This window comes from Scardinius erythrophthalmus (genome assembly GCF_964197995.2).
Source record: "Scardinius erythrophthalmus genome assembly, chromosome: 13".
Classification (NCBI taxonomy): Eukaryota; Metazoa; Chordata; class Actinopteri; order Cypriniformes; family Leuciscidae; genus Scardinius; species Scardinius erythrophthalmus.
This window is the reverse complement of record NC_138233.1, coordinates 26,320,873-26,341,091: the sequence shown is the minus strand read 5'-3', so window position 1 is coordinate 26,341,091 and position 20,219 is coordinate 26,320,873. Positions and strand designations below refer to the sequence as shown.

At 37.1% G+C, this 20,219-nt stretch overlaps 1 protein-coding gene across 1 annotated transcript in view; it reads left to right on the top strand.

Moving 5' to 3' along the window:
- LOC308700473 (solute carrier family 4 member 11-like) overlaps nucleotides 1–19,758 on the top strand; it is a gene marked incomplete at its 5' end in the record, with an annotated part of 57,455 nt that extends 37,697 nt beyond the window's left edge. Inside the window, 16 exons of the mRNA XM_081382107.1 lie at nucleotides 633–852; nucleotides 1,015–1,096; nucleotides 2,394–2,517; nucleotides 2,674–2,877; nucleotides 5,047–5,131; nucleotides 5,241–5,366; nucleotides 5,536–5,649; nucleotides 5,746–5,878; nucleotides 7,020–7,093; nucleotides 9,502–9,721; nucleotides 9,961–10,067; nucleotides 13,522–13,687; nucleotides 13,927–14,100; nucleotides 14,258–14,453; nucleotides 16,803–16,972; nucleotides 19,512–19,758. Of these exons, the coding sequence (XP_081238233.1) occupies nucleotides 633–852; nucleotides 1,015–1,096; nucleotides 2,394–2,517; nucleotides 2,674–2,877; nucleotides 5,047–5,131; nucleotides 5,241–5,366; nucleotides 5,536–5,649; nucleotides 5,746–5,878; nucleotides 7,020–7,093; nucleotides 9,502–9,721; nucleotides 9,961–10,067; nucleotides 13,522–13,687; nucleotides 13,927–14,100; nucleotides 14,258–14,453; nucleotides 16,803–16,972; nucleotides 19,512–19,578 (2,262 nt within the window). The 3' untranslated portion in view covers nucleotides 19,579–19,758. The remainder of the gene's footprint in view (nucleotides 1–632; nucleotides 853–1,014; nucleotides 1,097–2,393; nucleotides 2,518–2,673; nucleotides 2,878–5,046; nucleotides 5,132–5,240; nucleotides 5,367–5,535; nucleotides 5,650–5,745; nucleotides 5,879–7,019; nucleotides 7,094–9,501; nucleotides 9,722–9,960; nucleotides 10,068–13,521; nucleotides 13,688–13,926; nucleotides 14,101–14,257; nucleotides 14,454–16,802; nucleotides 16,973–19,511) is intronic.
- Nucleotides 19,759–20,219: the final 461 nt, after the last annotated feature.

Genomic DNA, 20,219 nt, shown 5'->3' with positions numbered 1-20,219 from the left:
GTTTTAACAATTTATCATTTCTTTTCTTCTCTTCCTCTCCTTTCTACCTATGAATAGATACCAACGTTTCAGGATTTGGCCTTCTACACACAGCAAGAAGAGTAAGCCATTCTTACTGAAGCTGTTTTATAATTAAAATCTGTTGTTTAATTGATATGTTTATGACTAGGAAGCCTCACAGTTCAATTTGATTTTTCATTTCATTTTCATTTTTCTCCTTTTTATGATCTGAAGGTATGAGGTGGAATTCAGTAAATGTACACCAATTTTAACATTTTAGAATAATTAAGATTTTTTTTATGTTTATGAAAGTCTCTTGATCATATTTTGGATCCAAACCAGCATATTACAATGATTTTTGAAGAATCATTTGACACTGAAGACACTGGAGTGATCACAGGAATAATTTACATTTGAAATTATATTCAAATAAAACAGTTGTTTTAATAGTTACTAACATACAAATGCACTACTGTTCTTCAATGTCATGGGTTTGCTTTGAATAAAAAGCTTTGTCAAATGTGCAAATATAATGCAAACGCTTTGTTGATTGGTTTAACTGACTGATTAAAAAGAACCGGATCTAAAGGATGATTTGTGATGACTATATGAATTGCTCTTTCCTGTTTCAGTATGTGAAGCTGATGAATTTCCAGGAGGAGGTGAGAGCTCACCGGGATCTGGATGGGTTCTTGGCTCAGGCCAGTATCCTACTGGATGAGAAGGCAGCCTCCCTGGATGAAGTACTGCGCAGAATGCTGGACCATGTGGCCACGGACGGGCCGGGCAGCTGCAATGCGGAGGAGGTCATGAGTGCTCTGTTCACAGATGCTGGAGGACAGGATGTCAATGGTGAGCAGCGGGCTGCTCACCCCAAATGCCACAGGTCGTCTAGTCTAGCAATCTAGAAATCCAGGGCAGCCCCTCTGAGTATATGGTTAATGGAAGACCCACTGTCTTTAAAAACAGGGAATGTTTTTTTACAGTTTCTCTCTCTTTCTGTGTCTTTTCAAGTTCACCTTTTGACCGAGACCATTCAGGGTGTGACAGCGACAGCCACAGGAGTTCACTACCAGCAGTCCTGGCTCTGTGTGCTGTATGTAGCACTTTAATATTAATAAGTACTTTAAATATATATATTTCTTCTTTTTTTCTTCAACCTTTTTAAACATAACCATAACTAGTGGTCCACCGGTAAATATTTGTAATCAGTGGCTGATGCTAATTTTTAAAGCATACTTTAAATATCTAACACCTTTTTCAGATCAAGAATCCTGCGCTAATTTTTAAGCTTATAGCCTTAAATATTTATTGCAGTATTAATACATTTATATACTTTCTCGATTCTTTCTGATGCTTATATTGCAAAGCCATTCAAATTACAAAATCATTGTACTTTGCTCTTTTAAATTTTCATAATCCAATTCATTTATTAATAATTGAATAATTTTAAATAATGCAGTTAAATTAATTAATTATTGGGTACAATTAAACATTTAGCTTAACATGTAAAATTTAGCATTGATTTGAATTTAGTATTTTATGCATTTTTCTTTTTCACTTTTTTTTTCTTTTTTTTTGAGATACCTGATCTGGCTCGTGGCCAATATAATGCTGTTTTGTATATGCTAAAGTTTATGTATCCTATTTATGGTAGGCAATTGCAACTGAGATGCACACAAAATATTTATTTAGCACAGTATTCCTTATTTGTTCCTATTTTTGGTCTCCTACAATAGGTTTACATGCACCCAAGGTCAAAAAGTGTCTCATAATACACATTGCAGCATCACCTATTTTCTCACAGTGTCCGAAACAGTGAACCTACTCTGCTCTGATTGGTCAGATGGCCCAGTCTGTAGTGATTGGTCTACTGTTTACAGTGGGTTGGAAACCAAACACCCATTACCATATCTGAATTTCAGCTCTAGACCTTCCTCAGCACTTCATACACAACTTTAACTATGGCGTCGGTTTTACCGTATCAGTTCCAGCTCGAGTCCTCATCATTTCGAAGTGCTGCAAAGTGGATTTGCTTTCACCGCATTGAAAACCGCGTCTTCTTGCGTGTCAACAACACAAACCAAACTCTTCCAGGCCTCAGCTACAGCTACAGTGTTTGAGGGTCAGAGTAGATGCTGTTCACGAGCAGCCAATAGGATAGTGGCAGGAAGTAAGACTGGAATTACTGACGAATCGTTTGAGGTAATCGTTCAGAATCGGTTCTTTCTTTTGGGAGGCGACTCCATTTATTGGCCATTTTAATCTTTACAGACCTTTTACATTCACAAACAGCTATATAACAAACTGCATGAAAGATAATATCCGAAAAAGCATAATAGGAGTACTTTAAATATATGGCTGATGAAAAGTGTGTGGCCTTCTATATTCAGCTGTAACATGAAGACTCTTCAGAATCGATATGTTTGCATTACCCGTCTGGAGCGGCCACAGAACTGGGGTGTTAACTGCTGTGAGGTCCGCTATGTTATCCTCATCCTGGCACCGCCTCGAACAGTAAGTCGTTCCTTTCATCTTCCAATCACAACCTAAAGTGACAAAAACACAAATTTAAATTATAACTGTTGTCTCCTAATTTGCAGTTGTTTCAAACTGTGCAAGTTTTTACACTATTTAAGATTCTTTATTTTTTTCTTCTTTCTTGCCCTGCAGAAAAGTACAAAGACTGCCATAGAGCTCGGTCGTACTTTTGCCACCTTGTTCTCAGACGTCTCATTTAGACAGAAACTCCTGGAAACTAAGACCCAGGAGGACTTCAAGCAGGAGTTGGTGATTCAAAGGCAGCAGCTCTCCACTGCCATCCAAAAGCCCTCGGTGGAGGAAGAGACCGACCCACACAGCAACAAACCACTCAAGGTCTGAATCTGAGAGAGGCTCAGGGGCATGTAAATGGCTTAACCAACCAATTATCTGCTCAGTCTGCCTGCTAACTTAATGTTCAGTTTTCTCTGTGGGTCATTAAGTGCACTTCTCACACGTACAGTCCACCCTCACATTATGCTAAACCTTGACCCAACCTGGGTGTATGTGTCCCCCACACTAACCACAAAACACCCTATCGCCCAACAGCCGTACTGCAGATTCATTTGAAGAGCTTTTGAGTAAAGATTTAGATCTTCCCAAACACCCAAACCTCTGTTCTGATTATAGTAATGGATTAATAAGAGTTACGATATGATTTTCCATTAAATAATATTAAATACATGTTTTATTTTATTTTATTACAAATTTTAGCCCATTCATCAAGCTCAATCTTCAACCCTGTATCTTAAGAAAAAATATGATCAAGAAAATAATTTTCTTGAATTTTATGGTATACATTATGGACACATGTTGGGTTCCATAGACAAAATGATTTCCATACTGTACATTCTGTATATTCTATTCCCTAAACATACCCATCACATAAAACTTTCTGAATTTTTACATTTTCAAAAAACATCACTTAGTATGATAGCTGTTTTCCTCATAGGGACCAAACATGTGCCCACAAGGACAAGGATTGCCATCTTTGTGGGGATATTTTGTCCCTATAATGTAGGGTACCTGACATAATTAATAACACTTTTTGGTAACACTTTATTTTAGTGTCCTTGTTACATGTTCCATGTACTTACCATAGTAATAACTATAAATTATGCATAATTACATGCAACCAAATCCTAATCCTACCCTATATAGTAAGTACATGTACTCAGTACTTAAATATATAATTACACTGTAACAATGACACCTTAAAATAAAGTGTAACCCACTTTTTTAATTTACACGTTAATAATTTAAACATACACTACTGTTTCAACGTTTGGGGTCAGTATAAGATTGTTTTAAAGATATTCATACTTTTATTCAGTAAGGATGCAATAAACCGATCAAAAATAATAATACAGACTACAGACATTTGTAATGTTACAAAAGATTTGTATTTCAAATAAAAGCTGGACATTTAAACTTTCAATTCATCAAAGAATTCAGAAAAAGGTTTCCACTAAATTTTCAAGCAGCACAACTGTTTTCAACATTAATGATCATAAGCAACATGTCTTGAGAAGCAAATCATCATATTATAATGATTTTTTAAGGATCATGTGACACTGAAGACTGGAGTAATGCTGCTGAAAATTCAGCTTTTAAATCACAGGAATAAATTACATTTTAAAATATATTCAAACAGTTGGTTTAAATTGTAATATTATTTCACAATATTACTGTTTATACTGTATTTTTTATCAAATAAATGCAGCTTATGTGAACATAAGAGACTTTCAAAAACATTGAAAAATCTTACCAGCCACAAGCATTTGGAAGGTGTTGTATATTATTTTATTATTGCTGGAAAATAACAAAATCATAAATCAGCGTTTTTAGTTCATTTCCATAATCACACAAGTCCACTTGCTTGAACTGCTCAGAAATTCTGGTCAGGAAAGTTGCAAACACAGTCAAGTGGATTGATATAAACAGTGAGAAATCCTAGTGCTGTTATACTAAATATGTAAAACACCACTTGGCCAATCAGATTAGATTACAGACAACTTCTGTAACTGATATTTTGCTTAACCCCCTGAAGTTGATGAAGCATTGAAGCATTTTTCTAAATGTTAAGAACCTTCCTGGTGCTTGGTTGGTTGAAAAATGACTCAATTTTCCCGTTTCACAGCCTACCATATTTATAGAATGTGCACTATGCTGAAATGTTCGCATTCTGTGACTAAGATTATTCACACATTCCCTTGAATGTAATTATTTTAAAGGTTCAATAAACAATATTCCATTTTATTTATTTTCCTACTGCGTATTAAGAGACAGTTACCATTTTGATAACAATTGAATTCAAGGATTTTACAACTTTCCATCTTGTGATAACAATCACCATAAAATTCAGTAGAGATTCTTGTAAATCTCACATAAGTCTACAGGACATTACACTTATTTTTATGGTTTTGTTTTTTAAGCATTTAAGATTCTATGAGTTCTGCTATAATGCATAAAAAATAATATAAAAAAATCTCCTTTTGTACCCAGGTAAAAGATTTTCTCAGAGCAGGTCATGGCATTTATGAGGACTTGTGCCGCAGGCTTCCACTGTACCTGTCCGACTTCACAGATGGCGAGTCTCAGTTTTCCTCAAGTCTCTGCTTGACTTCACTTTTACTAAAAATAACAGAAATCTCTGTTGCTCAGGCTGAGGTGTCTGTTGCTGTGTGGTTTCTCTCCAGGTATTCTGGGCTCTGACAGATCTTTGCTGAAGTACACCACCACGGCCATCTTCCTCTACATTGCTATCCTGCTGCCAGCAATTGCGTTTGGCTCTCTGAATGATGAGAGCACACGAGGAGAGATAGGTCTGTAGTCAAAAGTATATGACATTTATGGACATTAGCTGGTCCTATCTGGTCTAGATGGTTGATCAGCTGGACATCAGCTACCATGTTCCAAATCCAGCTTGATTAGAAGGGTATTTTGACAGTTTTGTGTTCCTGTGTTCCTGGTGGTTTATTTGCCTTTCTGCAGATGTACAGAAGACTATAATTGGTCAGAGCATTGGAGGAGTGATTTATTCTCTTTGTTCTGGGTCTCCGCTGGTCATCCCTCTCACCACAGCACCTCTAGCCATCTTCATCAGTGGTACTGCATGTCTCTTATAAAGAAAAGAAGGTTAGGTGCACTGTCTCTCTCAGAGCCCTAATCAGTTGTTTTCTCTCTTTTGTTTGTACACTGCAGTGATCAGAGGCATCTGTGATGACTATGATCTAGACTTTCCCGCATTTTACGCCTGCATTGGCGTCTGGAACAGTTTGTTCCTCATACTAGGAGGCATCTTCAATGTCAGCCTGTTTATGAAGCTCTTTAAACGGTCAGTGCAGTATGTGTATATTTACCAGTGATGTGACACCTCCCCATTTATACGGAATTCTGCATTTTACGACCTGAGAAGTACACTAAATATTTTACCTCTTATTCAGTAATAAGAAGAAAGAGATCCACACATGAATATATGAAAAAGCCCACAGGATTTGTCCAGAGGCCACAAATAAAGTGCAAAAGTGTAAAAAAAAGTGCCATGTGTTGCAAGCTCAACACCTGCGGTCATTTAAACACTTATTACTGTAATCCATGTAACACACCGGAATCTGATTTGATCCCATATACAAACAATTACATCAATAGTCTACATGATTAAATATGCATATCACAACAATCCTCTATTCAAAAAAAAGAAGTGTTAACATTTTGTCCTGATGGACGTATAAACATGGACACTGGTTTCTTTCCCTGTCTTAAGTGCGTGGCATGTAGATACATCCGTAGAAGATATTCTTCCTTTCGCAGTAGCATAACGAACCGTACATATAAGATTAAACAATTTGTTACATGCACTTCTACCAATGTGATGGATCTCTATTTTCGTATTTTTGATTTCCTTTTGGATCAACGCACCGTAAGAAGATATCACTCCTCAATTTGGGACTAATGTTTGCCACTACGCCTTTCCAACCTCTTAATAAAATAATAAATTAATAAATAATATGATTTTTTAGCCTGGCGGATGGGGAATGTCCCAAGCAATATCTTGATTTCAGATTCAGAATTTCATAGAGAAGTTTGCTAGTACCAACCAGCAGTATTCAACCAGCTAGTAACAACCCATTACACTATACCAACCTTGGTAACCACTCTCAACACCTAGTATTGTAGTGGATAATTTTATACAAAGAAGCATCTCACTTATTTTCTTGAGAAAATGTACCAATCTAGATTTATTTCACTGATGTATAAAATATCTTCAGGGAGGCGCTACATTCTGCTATAACTCAGACACTTCTGCTGTGGCCTCTCTCTGTAGCATAAACATCATAAATCTGTGCTCTCCTGTCATGTGTGTGGTAATCTCCGTTCATGGCGTGCCCCGATTTTGTTGTTATGTCTGGTTTGTGCTCTGTTGTTTTGATAAAAGGAAAGATCAGTTGTTCACTGTGTCCTATGTGTCCTCTCAGTTCCACAGAAGAAGTGATAGCTTTGTTCATCTCCATTGCCTTTGTGGGTGACGCCTTGAAAGGCACCATAAACAGTAAGTTCAGAGCTCTAAACATTAATGGAACTCATATCCATACCAGAGCTGTGTCGCTGTTTGTAATATCTTAGAAATAAATCATTAATGTGGATTTAACAGGGAATTTATTTGATGTATTTTAGGAACATTACTGATGATATGTATCCACCTTATTCCTACGCCCCATGATGCTTTGCGCTGTTTATGGGTGAAACTTCTGTTAAGCTGTAAAGAATCCGTGAAAAGACTCGCTCTATGAGCGCAATACTTAAAAAAAAAAGTGTCACAATGAGATGACATTAATCTACTCACCCTTCAACCATTGAACATTAAAAGGAAATTTAAAAGTGTAAAAGCATCAACACACCAAATAACCCCAAAAGTGCGAGTCTTTGGTTAAATATCACTGTAGTAATATATATCTGTATTATGTAAGTTATGTTACCTTAATCAAAAATGTTCATTAACTTCAGCATTATGTGATACTATTTCAAAGTGATTTCCGTTATTTTGACTGATAATAAATTGCATTTACCTGTGAAAACAAACCTGGAAAGAGACGTGAGGATTTGAGGAGGATAACGAGAGATTCTTCGTGCATTCCAGTGAATTATTAATGGAATATATCGTAAATTAAATTCGGGAGAACAGACCACAAATGATCAGTATATGTGGTCCTTTTTCATACTTTCACAGCGGATTGCAAAGGGAAAAAAGAAAATAATCATGAGGAAAAGAAAGCAGCGACTGAAAAGAGCTGCTATTCTTGTTATAACATGCCACAATACCAAGTATAACGTTATTCTTATGATGTCTGAAAACAAATCATTAAGGAAAATTGACAGCTCATCCAGTCAAACTGACGGATCAGCTTTATTTGTAGGGCAACCTTATGATTTGAAATGATTCGGTTCAGCCTTTTTGAATGGAAGTTCCCCAAACCGGAAGTGCCACCCATAATTCAAAAAGCAGTAAGGTCGTCAGGAATAAGGTGGATGTCATATGGTTTAATGGGATAGTTCACCCTAAAAAGATCATTTCCTCCCCTCTTGTTGTTCCAAACCTGTACAACATACTTCATTCTGTGGAACACAAAAAAAGAGATTTTAAAGAATGTTGGTAACTAATCAGTTTTGGTGAAAAAAACATTGACACATTTCTAAAAAAATATTTTATGTTACACTCAATGAAAGTGAATGGATACTGAGGCTGTTAAATGCCAAAAATGAGAGATGTTCAGCTTCACTTTCATGTTCATCAAACCATGCTGTCACTTGTCTTGCAGTGTGTATTGGTGCATTATCATGCTGATACACGGCACCCCCTTCAGGGTACAATGTTTGAACCATTGGGTGTGCATGGTCTTCCACAATGGTTCAGTAGTTCTTGGCAGTGAATCAAGCACAGGGAATGTCATGATATTGCAGTCCAAACCATCACTGATCCACCTCGTGCTTTACTCTGGGCAGCAGCCGTCTTGGTGTAAAGCCTCTTTGGATCTTCTCCACACTGTAACTCACGGATGTGGAAAAGACAGTGAAGGTGGACTCATCAGAGAACAATACATGTTTCACATTGTCCACAGCCCAAGATTTCCTCTGTTGGCACCATTGAAATCGATATTTGGCATTGGTACAAGTGTACAAAGTTTGGCTATATTGAGTCTGTGGAGCTCCTGATGAACAGTTTTGATGGAAACAGGAGAGTCGAGATGCACATTTAATTCTGCAGTGTTTTGGGGAGCTGTGGTTTTTTGGATACAATCCAGGTTAATACCTGGATATCCCTTCCAGACAGCTTCCTCTTGCGTCGGCAGTTACTCTTCTTGGATGTGGTTTGTCCTGCATGGTGGCATGCCAACATTACCCTGGATACCATAGCTTCCCATACACCACAAAGACTTGCTGTCCTGGTCACAGATGAGCCAGAGAGGCACGGACGAACAATTTGAAGTCTGCTATGTCTCCCATTATGTTGTGTGAATTGTAATATTTTATGTACAGCTGTCCTATTGCTCTGCTAGTTCAATACACTCTGCTCTTCCTGATGAAATGAGCAATCAGTGAAGATTGGCCACCAGGCTGCGCATATAGGTATGAATCTTACAGCACTATATTGGCCAATGTTTCTTTGTCCAAACCCCGGTATATTTAGGCATAAACTTTTTTTTTTTTTTTTTTTTTTGCGCTTGAGAGCCCCAGTCCTCATTCAATTTCGTTGAATGGAAAAGAGCAGCATGAACATTCTGCCTAAAATCTCTTCATATGCTATTGGAACACCATGAGGGTCAATAAATTGTAAAAGATTTATCATTTTTTGGGTGCATTATATGTTTTACATCTGAATAAGAATAGATGTATATATATATTCGCTCACTCGTTTCTATTTAACCTATTTCTTACCACTGTATCTCTCTTTTCTCTCAGTATTTCATAAGTATTACCATGGTCCTATACTAGTCATTGGAGGCACAGAGGATCTGCATCGTCTGGGTGTAATGCTTCATCACACAGTGAACGGAACAGAGAACGGAGGCTCACTGCCTGCAACAATGGTTCTGGGCACCAGGGAGCGACCAATTCTCTGCCTATTGTTGATGCTGGGAACAATGTGGCTGGGCTATGTCCTGTTCCTCATCAAGAGAAGGTAATTATAGGATGGTTAACTGTAATTGTCATTAGCTGCTAATGCTTGGTCATTTGTTCTTGGTGCTTGATGTAAGCTAAAACATTTTTTTATATATATATATATATATATACAAAATGACTTATATTCACATAAAAATTGATTTATGGTTATTATTACTAGATTTTTTATATGGCCACAAAAGCTTGAAATTCTGATGTGAGTGTTTTTGCATTTTCTAATTTCTGGTGTCTTTCCAGCCCATTCCTGCATGCTAAAGTCAGGGAGGTGGTGTCAGACTGTGCATTGCCGATCTCTGTGGTCATCTTCTCTTTTGTGGGCTCCTACCTCTTCATTGGCATTCAGCGTAAGCCCTCACGTCAAAACAATCACCTAAAATGATCATGTTGTCTTATTGCGTATATCATCATTTTCAGTAATAGACTTTGCATTAGGTCTGATTTCAACCTGTAATAACACTGAATGCAATGATTTTGCAACCCATCAGAACTTCAGTATTCAACTAAATATGACATTTTGACATGATTGATTTGCCAGAATGCTATTCCAAACCTGGATGATTTTCACAAAAGGAAATATTTAGCAGGAAATTCAATGTAAATTGGGGCCGTCAAGTTTCAAAACGGACAAAAAAGAAAAACATAAAAAAATAGTCCATATGACCAATGTGCTATATTTCAAGTCTTTTAAGATATTGTTTGAAAGTTAAATCATTTATTGATAATCATCCCATAAATCTCTTTCACACTTCCGCACATTCAAACAGTCCCTTTTAAGGAAAGTCGGTTCACTTGGCAGCCGTATTTGTAATGCCTCAGAGTGCATGTCCTAATTTTAACAGGTTATATGCAGTTATATGCGTACATATTTTGTTGATCCTAGAACAACATTCCTGTCCAAAAATGTAATCCTTACCCAATCTTTACCGAAAGGAAAAATGTATTGCTCAGTGGTTGCTTTTTCTAAGCTCAGGAGACTTGGTTGTGATTCTCATATATCTCTCATTTTAGTATCAACAGCATTGATGGACAACAGAAGTTTCTCCTAAAATTCCTTAGGAGAAATAAAAATAGATACAAATGAGACGTGAGAAATATTGGAGTGAAAAGGAGTCAAAACTGAGAATGTGGTAGAAGAAACTCTTTATTGTCTTTCTCAATCTCTAAATCTCTGTAGGATTATTTTATTGCTCAGAGGTTGCTCTTTTTAAGATTAGGGGACTTAGTTGAGATTTTCAAATATATCTCATTTTAGTATCAACAGTGTATCAGATGTATCTTCTTAAATTCCTTAGGAGAAATAAATGTAGGCACAAATGAGATTTAAATGGGAGATCTCTTTATTGTCTTGCAGAGGTTGCTCTTATTTCATTATTATTATGATTTTATGCCATTGGGGGTTTTCACCTTTAATGTACAGGACAGAAGGAGGAGAGACAGGAAACAATGCTGCCGTGCAAAGGCAAAAGACCGTAACTTCATTTTTGGTTGAAAATTAGTTATTTATATTTTTGGCACATTCAAGACCTTCTTTATCATGTGGATAAGTATCTTGAATCAATTCCGTTGTTTTTTCGAGAAAATAATGATTTGTCTTAACAGTAACTTCCAAAAGCCCATGAGAAACCAAGGCAGAACACCGTAACATCAGTTACCGCTCTTTGGCTTTGTTTTGGAACGTTCAAACTAAGTTAAGGCCTATTTATACTTCTGCGTCGAACTGCCACCGTAGCTACGTCGTAGGCTGTGTGTAGTTCGCGTACCGTACGGCATACCCTGACGTGCACCTCTCCAAAAATGTAACAACGGATCAATTCTACGCGGACGCAAGCGCTGTGATTGGTCTGCCAGAACGCCTCCCTCGGGGTTACACATGCTCCCTCTGCGCGCGTGAACGCGGACAATGAAGCAGAAGTATAAATTAAAACCAACACGTTGCCTACGGCGTATAGGCTCCGGCGTAGGTCCGACGCAGAAGTATAATGAGGCCTTTACGGTACTCTGCCTTTGTTTAGCCGCACGTCAATATGAAGTTATTGTGCCGGTGTTCTATCAAATAATGCTACCTACCAGATTGTACGGTTATCTGCCTTTGTTTTAATGTCCATTAAAATTCAAATTTCGGTTTAGCCTGTGTACTTTGTACAGCTGCCATCAGTCCCTCTAATTTCTGATGTCCTCAGAGCTTTGTCCTGCACAATTGCGGTCAGAACATTTAGTATGGTCTGAAACCGCTCCATCGACAAATGAGCGATATCGATCGCGAAGGATTATGCAGAGTTGACAGAAAAACATTACACATTGCCGTATCAGATGAATACACCCAAGAATTAAAGCTTGGCAAACTAGCGGGCAGAGTGCCAAAACTTCGCCTTCAGCCCCGCCCTAAACGCGGTCGAGTCAACGCTGGACTAATATATCTATGGAGGTATTTTGTCATGTCAAATGTCTTAATAATGCCATCAGAATGCAACCAAAGCACAGGATAGCAATAAGTAGATGGCTATAAATAATTGTAAATCATACAAAATAAATGCCATGATCACTAGATTTTATACAGGTGTTACTATAATGATTTTGTTAATGGTGATCAGCAACCAAATATTGATAATGTGGAAGTTACTGCCTTTTGCCTTGGCATGACTTCTCACTTTTTGCTGACAATACAAAGGCAGAGTACAGTAACTTTTAAATAGTGGTCAAAAGTCAAGTTTGAGCTCAAGATTTTTTTATGTATATAATTTCCATTACTAAAACATCTATTTGCCAGATTTCCAGTGTCCTACCTATAATTAATTTGGCGGGACAACTAAAAATCTTTAAAGTCATTTTTCTCAGTTCCACACTCTAGTGACTTAAGGTATTTTGCCTTTGTAGGGCAGAATGGGAGAGGCGAGAAGGGAACAGGAAAGTACCTTTAGCTAGGACTCGAACTGATGCTGTCTAAGGTGCAGTTGTGTCTTGATGATTTTAGTTTTATAAGTTCAGTCTGTGATGTGTTGAGGTCTCTTCTGAATCTTTAGAGGAGACAAATGTGTGACCACCAGAGTCTTTAGTTTTGGAGAAAAGTCTGAGCACAGTGTGTGACATTGTTGAGGTCTTTTGTAAAACTTTCATCATTTTTGACTTTCCTTTCCTCTGGGTACCCTTAAACATTACCCTATAAGTTATCCTTAAAATCAGAGGGAAATGATTGGTAAATTATACAGAAGCACCTAACCCTGGTTGTAAGCCTAAACTTGACACAAACTGTAAACTTGTCCCTCAAATCTGATTGGTTGATTGGAATGTTGTTCCAGGATTAACAAATATGTTGATCCAGGAACATGTCGAACATGCTTAAATCAGGTTCTGCGAATTTGGCTAATTGGTGGCTAATTCGTATGAATTTGTACGATCTCAAACACCAATGCGTGTGTGCAGTCATACAGTAAGTGCCAGTCTCAAGTTTCCAATTGGCGATTGGCTCTTTTATTTTAAAGGTGGGATTTTCATTACTGGAGCCAACATATTGGATGTTCTCCCATTCAGGGCAATGCAAGTTATATTAGCATCATATATTATACAAGTCTTATTATATATGGCATTATACAGTCTTTGATTTAAACCTGACACCTCAAGACATGTCACAGCAGGACATCATGATCAGTTACCATTGACATCATACCTTTCATAATGCATTTTAAGGTGACAGGTTCGAATGTGTTTTGTGAGCTATTGCAAAGAGTGAGTAAATAATGGCATAATTATTATTTGTTTAGTGAACAATCCATTTAATTCTTTCTATATGCTGATCCACAGTTCCAGTTTTCAACTACCAGAATGGAACTGTATTCAAAGTGGCACCTTTTAATCAGCTGACTGGGATGAACATATTAAGCGCATGTGGTCTTGGCTTTCTCCTTGCCTTGCTCATCTTCATTGACCAGAATATCGTGGTGTCCCTCACCAATGCCCCAGAGAACAGGTATCCATCCAGAAAATAAAAAATCATTTCCATCAGTAGTGTCATATTTGTTAAACATTGAAAGTTTGTTTTCATCCTGCAGTGCCATACCTTCTCAGTATGCTAGCATTCCATTGGTTTATGTTTTTCCCACGATCAGTGAGCCATAATTCAAAGTGTCAGTTCAGTGTAGAGTAGACAGTTGTGGGGCACTGAGAGACAGCATATGATCTGTTTTGGTGTGTGTGCTTGTGTTTCAGACTGCTAAAGGGAACGGCATACCACTGGGACCTGATGCTCTCTGGGCTTATCAACATCGTGTTGTCGGTGCTTGGGTTACCATGGATGCACGCGGCTTTCCCACACTCCACGCTGCATGTGCGTCAGCTGGCGCGGGTGGAACAGCGAGTGGAGGGGGGCCACCTCTATGAAACGTGATGGCACCAACCTACATACACACCAAAGAACACAATACTCGCAGATGATGTTTAAACATGCATGATGCATGCGCGTTAGCAAGTAACACATCAAGTGTGATTAACAAACTTGTAAAAACAGACTTGTAAAACATGTTCTAATGTGTTGTTGCAGGATAGTCAGCGTGAAGGAGACACGACTTACGTCGCTGGCTGCCAACATCCTGATTGGTTTGTCAGTGTTTTTGCTGCCAGTGCCTCTGCAGTGGATACCGAAACCTGTTCTCTACGGACTCTTCCTGTACATCGCTCTTACGTCTATTGATGGAAACCAGATGTGTGACCGAATGGCCCTTCTGCTTAAAGAACAAGTGAGAGACTAGTGAACCAGTAATAATCTGTCATTTATTAGTGTATCTTGTTCTGATTAAAACTACCTTTCAAAAGTTTTGGGTCAGTACAATTTTTTTCTGAGTCTTTTAAAAAAAAGTATTTACTGTCAGAAAATGTTTTTCTTTACTGTCACTTTTGATCAGGCATAAAAGTGAGCAAAAGTGACAGTTAAGACATTTATAATGTTACAAAAGATTTGCAGTTCAAATAAATGTTCTTTTGAATCTGTTCATCAAAGAATCCCAAAAATATTAAGCAGCAAAGCTGTGTTCAGATAATAATAAGAAATGTTTCTTGAGCAGCAAACCATCATATTAGAATTATTTCAGAAGGATCATGTGAGACTGAAGACCGGAGTAATGATGCTGAGAATCAGCTTTGACATCATAGCATTAAATTACATTTTAAAATATATTGTCAAATAGAAACAGTTTTTTAATGCAGCCTTGATGAGCATAAGAGATTTCTTTAGAATAAAAATATGAATAGAAAAGTTTGTGGGCCAACCCCTCTGAAACAATGTTTGGCTGATTATTACCGACCTGTTAGCCAAAACTACACCATTATGGAGGAAAAATGCATCTTTCTCCATTGATGGCAATTTAAATTGACCATAAACTACAAAAAGACAAAATACAATTATTTTGTACAAAAATATGCTGGGGGATGAGTGTTGCTGTATATTAAGAGCACCATCCAGTACAGGTCAAGTTAATTAAGTTTAGAAATACACATACAGTAATACAAGCGTTTCAACATGCCCTAGTAACTTAGTTCATTTAAAACCATACAGGTTCCTCTGAGTATCAAACACAAAGACTATCTGTTTCAATCCTAGTCTCCTCCAGATCACTAAGTATTATCAATGATACTTTGCATTATTTTTTGCATAATGTAATAGTGCTTCCTTTGGAATGTACAACCACTTTGAAAATCAGTAAATAGCTAGTGTAGTGAGGGACTAATTGTGGCTGTGAAGGTTGTTTTTGAGTCCCATGCTGGCCATTCTACCATGTTGAAGATTTACAGGTTTAAAGTGAACATGAAATGCCATTACCAACAGATTTTAAAAGTAATTGGGTGTATTTTGGAATGAAATGGGGTAAATCTGAGTTTTTGTCCTAACAAGACACATCAAGCATCAGACACTGGCCACAGTGAAATCTCATTGGTTTAAAATTCTACTCCTCGTAACATCAGATATCTTGTGTCACGATGTGCAGCAGTTTTGTGTTCAGCATGGAAAGACAAATGGCTTTTTTTGCTGGAAATCCTGTCTAGTTAGGTCATTGAATGTGTATTAAAAGGATAGTTCACCCAAAAATGAAAATTTGCTGTTAATTTACTCACCCTCAGGCCATCCAAGATGTAGATGTTTTTTTTCTTCTTCTGTAGAACAGTAAAGAAGATTTTTAGCTGAAACGGAGGTCCTTGGTGATTCTTATAATTCAAGTCAATGGCTGCCATCACTTTGAGAGTCAACAAAACATATTACAGGCAAAACAAAATGAATACCCCTGGCTCCTGAATCCTGACCACACATTGACGTCTTATGAAGCGAAACGATTGATCTGTGCAAGAAACTGAATATTATTTACAACATTATTTCCTGTAATCCACAGCCACTGTAAACAGTCCTGACCGTGTTCAAGGCAGTCTGGAGCCCGAGCTTCTTGTCGCATAATGACATATATGCGAGAGCTCAAACGTTTGGAATCTGTGAAAAGTCAATCATTTTGATTGAGATTGCACAATCGAACGTAATCTTTATTTTTTTATATAGGTTGCGGCATCCAGGATAAGCACAAGTACCACTTTGATGAATAATACAACACATGCATCTTCCATCTTTGTTGTAATCAAACACAGCGCCAGCTCACATGTGAGTTTGCTCCCCCGTACAAGCTCACGCTACAGACTGCCATGAATGCGCTCAGGACCGTTTGCCAAGGATTAAGGTAATAATGTGGTAAATAATGTTCAGTTTCTTGCACAGACCAATCGTTGAACTTCACAAGACCTCAATGTGTCGTCAGGGGCCGCGGGTATTAATTTTGTTTTGTCTGTATGAGTTGTAGCCATTGACTTGCATTAAATGATTCACCAAGGACCACGGTTTTAGCTAAAACATTTCTTTATGTTCTGCTTAAGAAAAAAAGACCTACATCTTGGATGGCCTGAGGGTGAGTAAATAAACAGCAAATTTTCTTTTTGGGGTGAAATCCCTTTAAGAAAGTAAATAGGATTATATTTTAGGTTGACTAATATGAAATAATACAAATCTGTCACTTATCATTATGATACTAATCTCAATCTCTGTTCCCAAGACGTCGTATCCACCCACTCACTACATCCGCAGAGTGCCGCAGAGGAAGGTGCATTATTTCACAGGCCTGCAGATTGTTCAGCTGATCATCCTGTGTGTGTTTGGGATGTACCCTCTGCCCTACATGAAGATGATCTTTCCTTTACTCATGATCATGCTCATTCCAATAAGGTATGTCATAGCCTTTATATTAGGAGGTTGGAAACACTATACAATAACAGTACATGAATGTACAAGCATGTACCAATACCTGAATTAATAGTTACTTTACTATGAACTCATGATTAGTATAGATATGAACTAATGAACCAATAAAGAGCTATTCTTTACTATGACAGGAGTCATAAGGATTCATGTGTGAATAAAAGCAGCTAACTACATGTTAGTAGATGTTTGATGGTTAATGCATTAAATAATATTTAAGGGTGAACTAAACCAATCAGGCTCCATAAGAAGGAATGACAAATATTTTGACTTCGAAGTTTATTTAAACAAATTATTATTGTCATCATTTAAACTATTGACATCAGCAGTTTACTGTGACTAACCAAGGGATCGGTTACCAAAAAAAAAAAAAAGAAAAAGGTCAGCAAAAATCCCGTTTGCTGGGATCAGTACAATTCACTCTCCATCCAGACACAGGCCGTGAAGATGATACTGTACCTCCGTTCTCTGACTTTTTGAAAAGCCCCACGACTTCACTTAACTGGGCTGAATACTAGTTGTACTAGTACATGTGTATTTGATAGTAAGTGTATTATAATTCATGAGCTGAATTAGTGAATTAATTATGATGTGCCCCCTGAAGTAAAGTCATGACAAAATAATGCATTAACAATCCATTAGTTGATGTTAGTGTCTGGTTAGTTAAAGGAGAACTCCGGTCAATTTTAACATTGAGCTAATTTTTTTGTAAATTTGGAGTGCTGTCAGTACAGAGAACAACGTCAAAAATCGGTGTTGCCTACACCGTGTTATCCTCTTTTTAAAATTTGCACCCTGTTGACTTCAATGGGGCAAGTTTTAAACCTGCCCACAGTAATCGATTGTCGAGTTCACGCGTGTGATCATAGGTAACTAAACATATGCACGTGAACTCGACAATCGATTACTGTGGACTTCGACCGAAACAGGATGTAAATACAGGTTTGTGCGCTGGCTGAAATAACATCACTTTTATTCATATCTTTCACATCTACTGCAGTCAGATTCACCGCGTTCACTCTGAAGGAATCACTCACAATGGCTGGGCACTTGTAATGACACATCAAGGATGTTAAGAGGCTAAAAGCAGGTTTAAACTTGCCCCATTGAAGTCAACAGGGTGCAAATTTTAAAAAGAGGATAACACGGTGTAGGCAAAACCCGTTTTTTGTCGTTGTTCTCTGTACTGACAGCACTCCACATTTACAAAAAATTGACCGGAGTTCTCCTTTAATAATGAGTTAATTATGATGTACCCCCTCAAGTAAAGTATAAAGACACAATGATGCACTTACAAATCATGAACTAAAATATGAATAAACATATACACTGAGAGTGCCGTCCTTATTCCTTTACACCCCTGGAACAAATATATATATATACCTATTTGTAGTTATTTTATTTTTATTTATTTATTCAAACATATATGGACCTAAAAGAAAGCCCAAACATACCTGTAAAGACACACATAAGCCATGTTTACATGTAAAATAGGGAACGTCCATAAGCTAATACTAATCGAAGCATATACATTTAAATGTAAAAAATACAGTTATTTACAGTACATAATCTCCTGAAAAATCACAATACAACATACATGCAAACATGTATCTAATTATTAATTCGGTTTACCAAAGCAGGCAACATTTATTAGATTAAAATTCTAGCATTAGAAGCATTTCTAGCCGTAGAAACACAACTAACGCAACAAGAGCACCTAAAGTGCACCACTAATGAGTGTCCCACCAGAAACAAACCCTACATACTGTAGTTTCGGGAAGAAAAGCTATGATTAAACAGAAATGAACTATAAAATCTGAAAATGGTTGAGATCAAATTAAATGTATTAATGGTACTCATTAGTCTATTTCCACGTTTGATTAGACGGATTTGTGTAATTAATGGATAAATAATCATGTGCCATTCCAATTATTTGTCACAAAGCTGCAGATGGCAGATTATGATATTACAGTTTAAATTATGACAGTATTAAATCACATGTTTAATTTAAATTCAGGGTAGTGCTTATTTATTCTTATGGAGCCTGATTGGTTTAGTTTACCCCTAAATATTCTTTAAAGCATTAACTATCAAACATGTACTAACATGTAGTTAAGGCTGCCATTATTCATGAATTCTTATGACTCCTGTCGTAGTTGAGGATCACTCTTAATTGGTTCTTCAAGTTCATATCTTCACTAATCATGAGTTCATGTTGAAGTAACCATTAATTCAGGTATTAGTTCATGATTATCCCTGTACTGTTATTGAAAAGTGTTACCCAGAGTTTTAAGTGATCATCACTATAATAAGTACAATGTTTTTGACATTATAAAAAAGCAGGATGCCTGATGTTTATTGTATTTGTGTGTGTAACGCCTAGACAGATGATGCACACTTGGTGGTAATACATATTTTGAGGCAAAATGCTGCATGTATTTCAACACAAAAAAATGCTATTTGCCATAACATTCTATGAAGTGGTAACATGCTGTTTTCTTTGCAGGAACTACTTGTTGCCAAAGATCATTGAAGCAAAGTACTTGGATATCATTGATTCTCAATACATGTAGATGAAAAAAATGTAAACTAACACTTTTAAAGTGCATTTCCTATATGTATTTTTGTTAGGAAAATACGTTTTCTGGCTGTGATATGTGCCTTCAATATCTGTTATGAATTCAATCTTTCTATAGTGTTCCCTGCCTATTTTTATTTATCTAGTGCAATCATAAACTCTTATTTTTCTTCCCATGATTCTCAAAGTGTCTCTTTGTTCAGTCACAGCATGTATCTGGCACTGGGATTTGTGGTGAGCAATATTATTATTTTAGTGTGCTATCTGAAACTGCACACAGAAATATTTGATCAAACAGTACAGCAGAACAAACACATTTTAAAACACAATCTCAACACATTTCATTCAGAGCTTACAGCCCTCTAACGTGTTTAGGTTTCATAAAATACTTAAACCTTCTGATGCTGGTACCCACTACTGTAGATAGATCTTTAAAATCACACCCTCACTACCTTTGACTCTTTTTCATACTACAAAATGACTTCTCCCTTTGAATGATTGATGAATATAGTGTGATGCTTATTCTCTGTTGATGGAGCAATGTGTACCGCTCTCAAAACCCATCTTTGCATCATTGTGGGGAAACAATTATGTTCTTGTTTTGATGTAAAGTAGACTATATATTTGTGATAGATT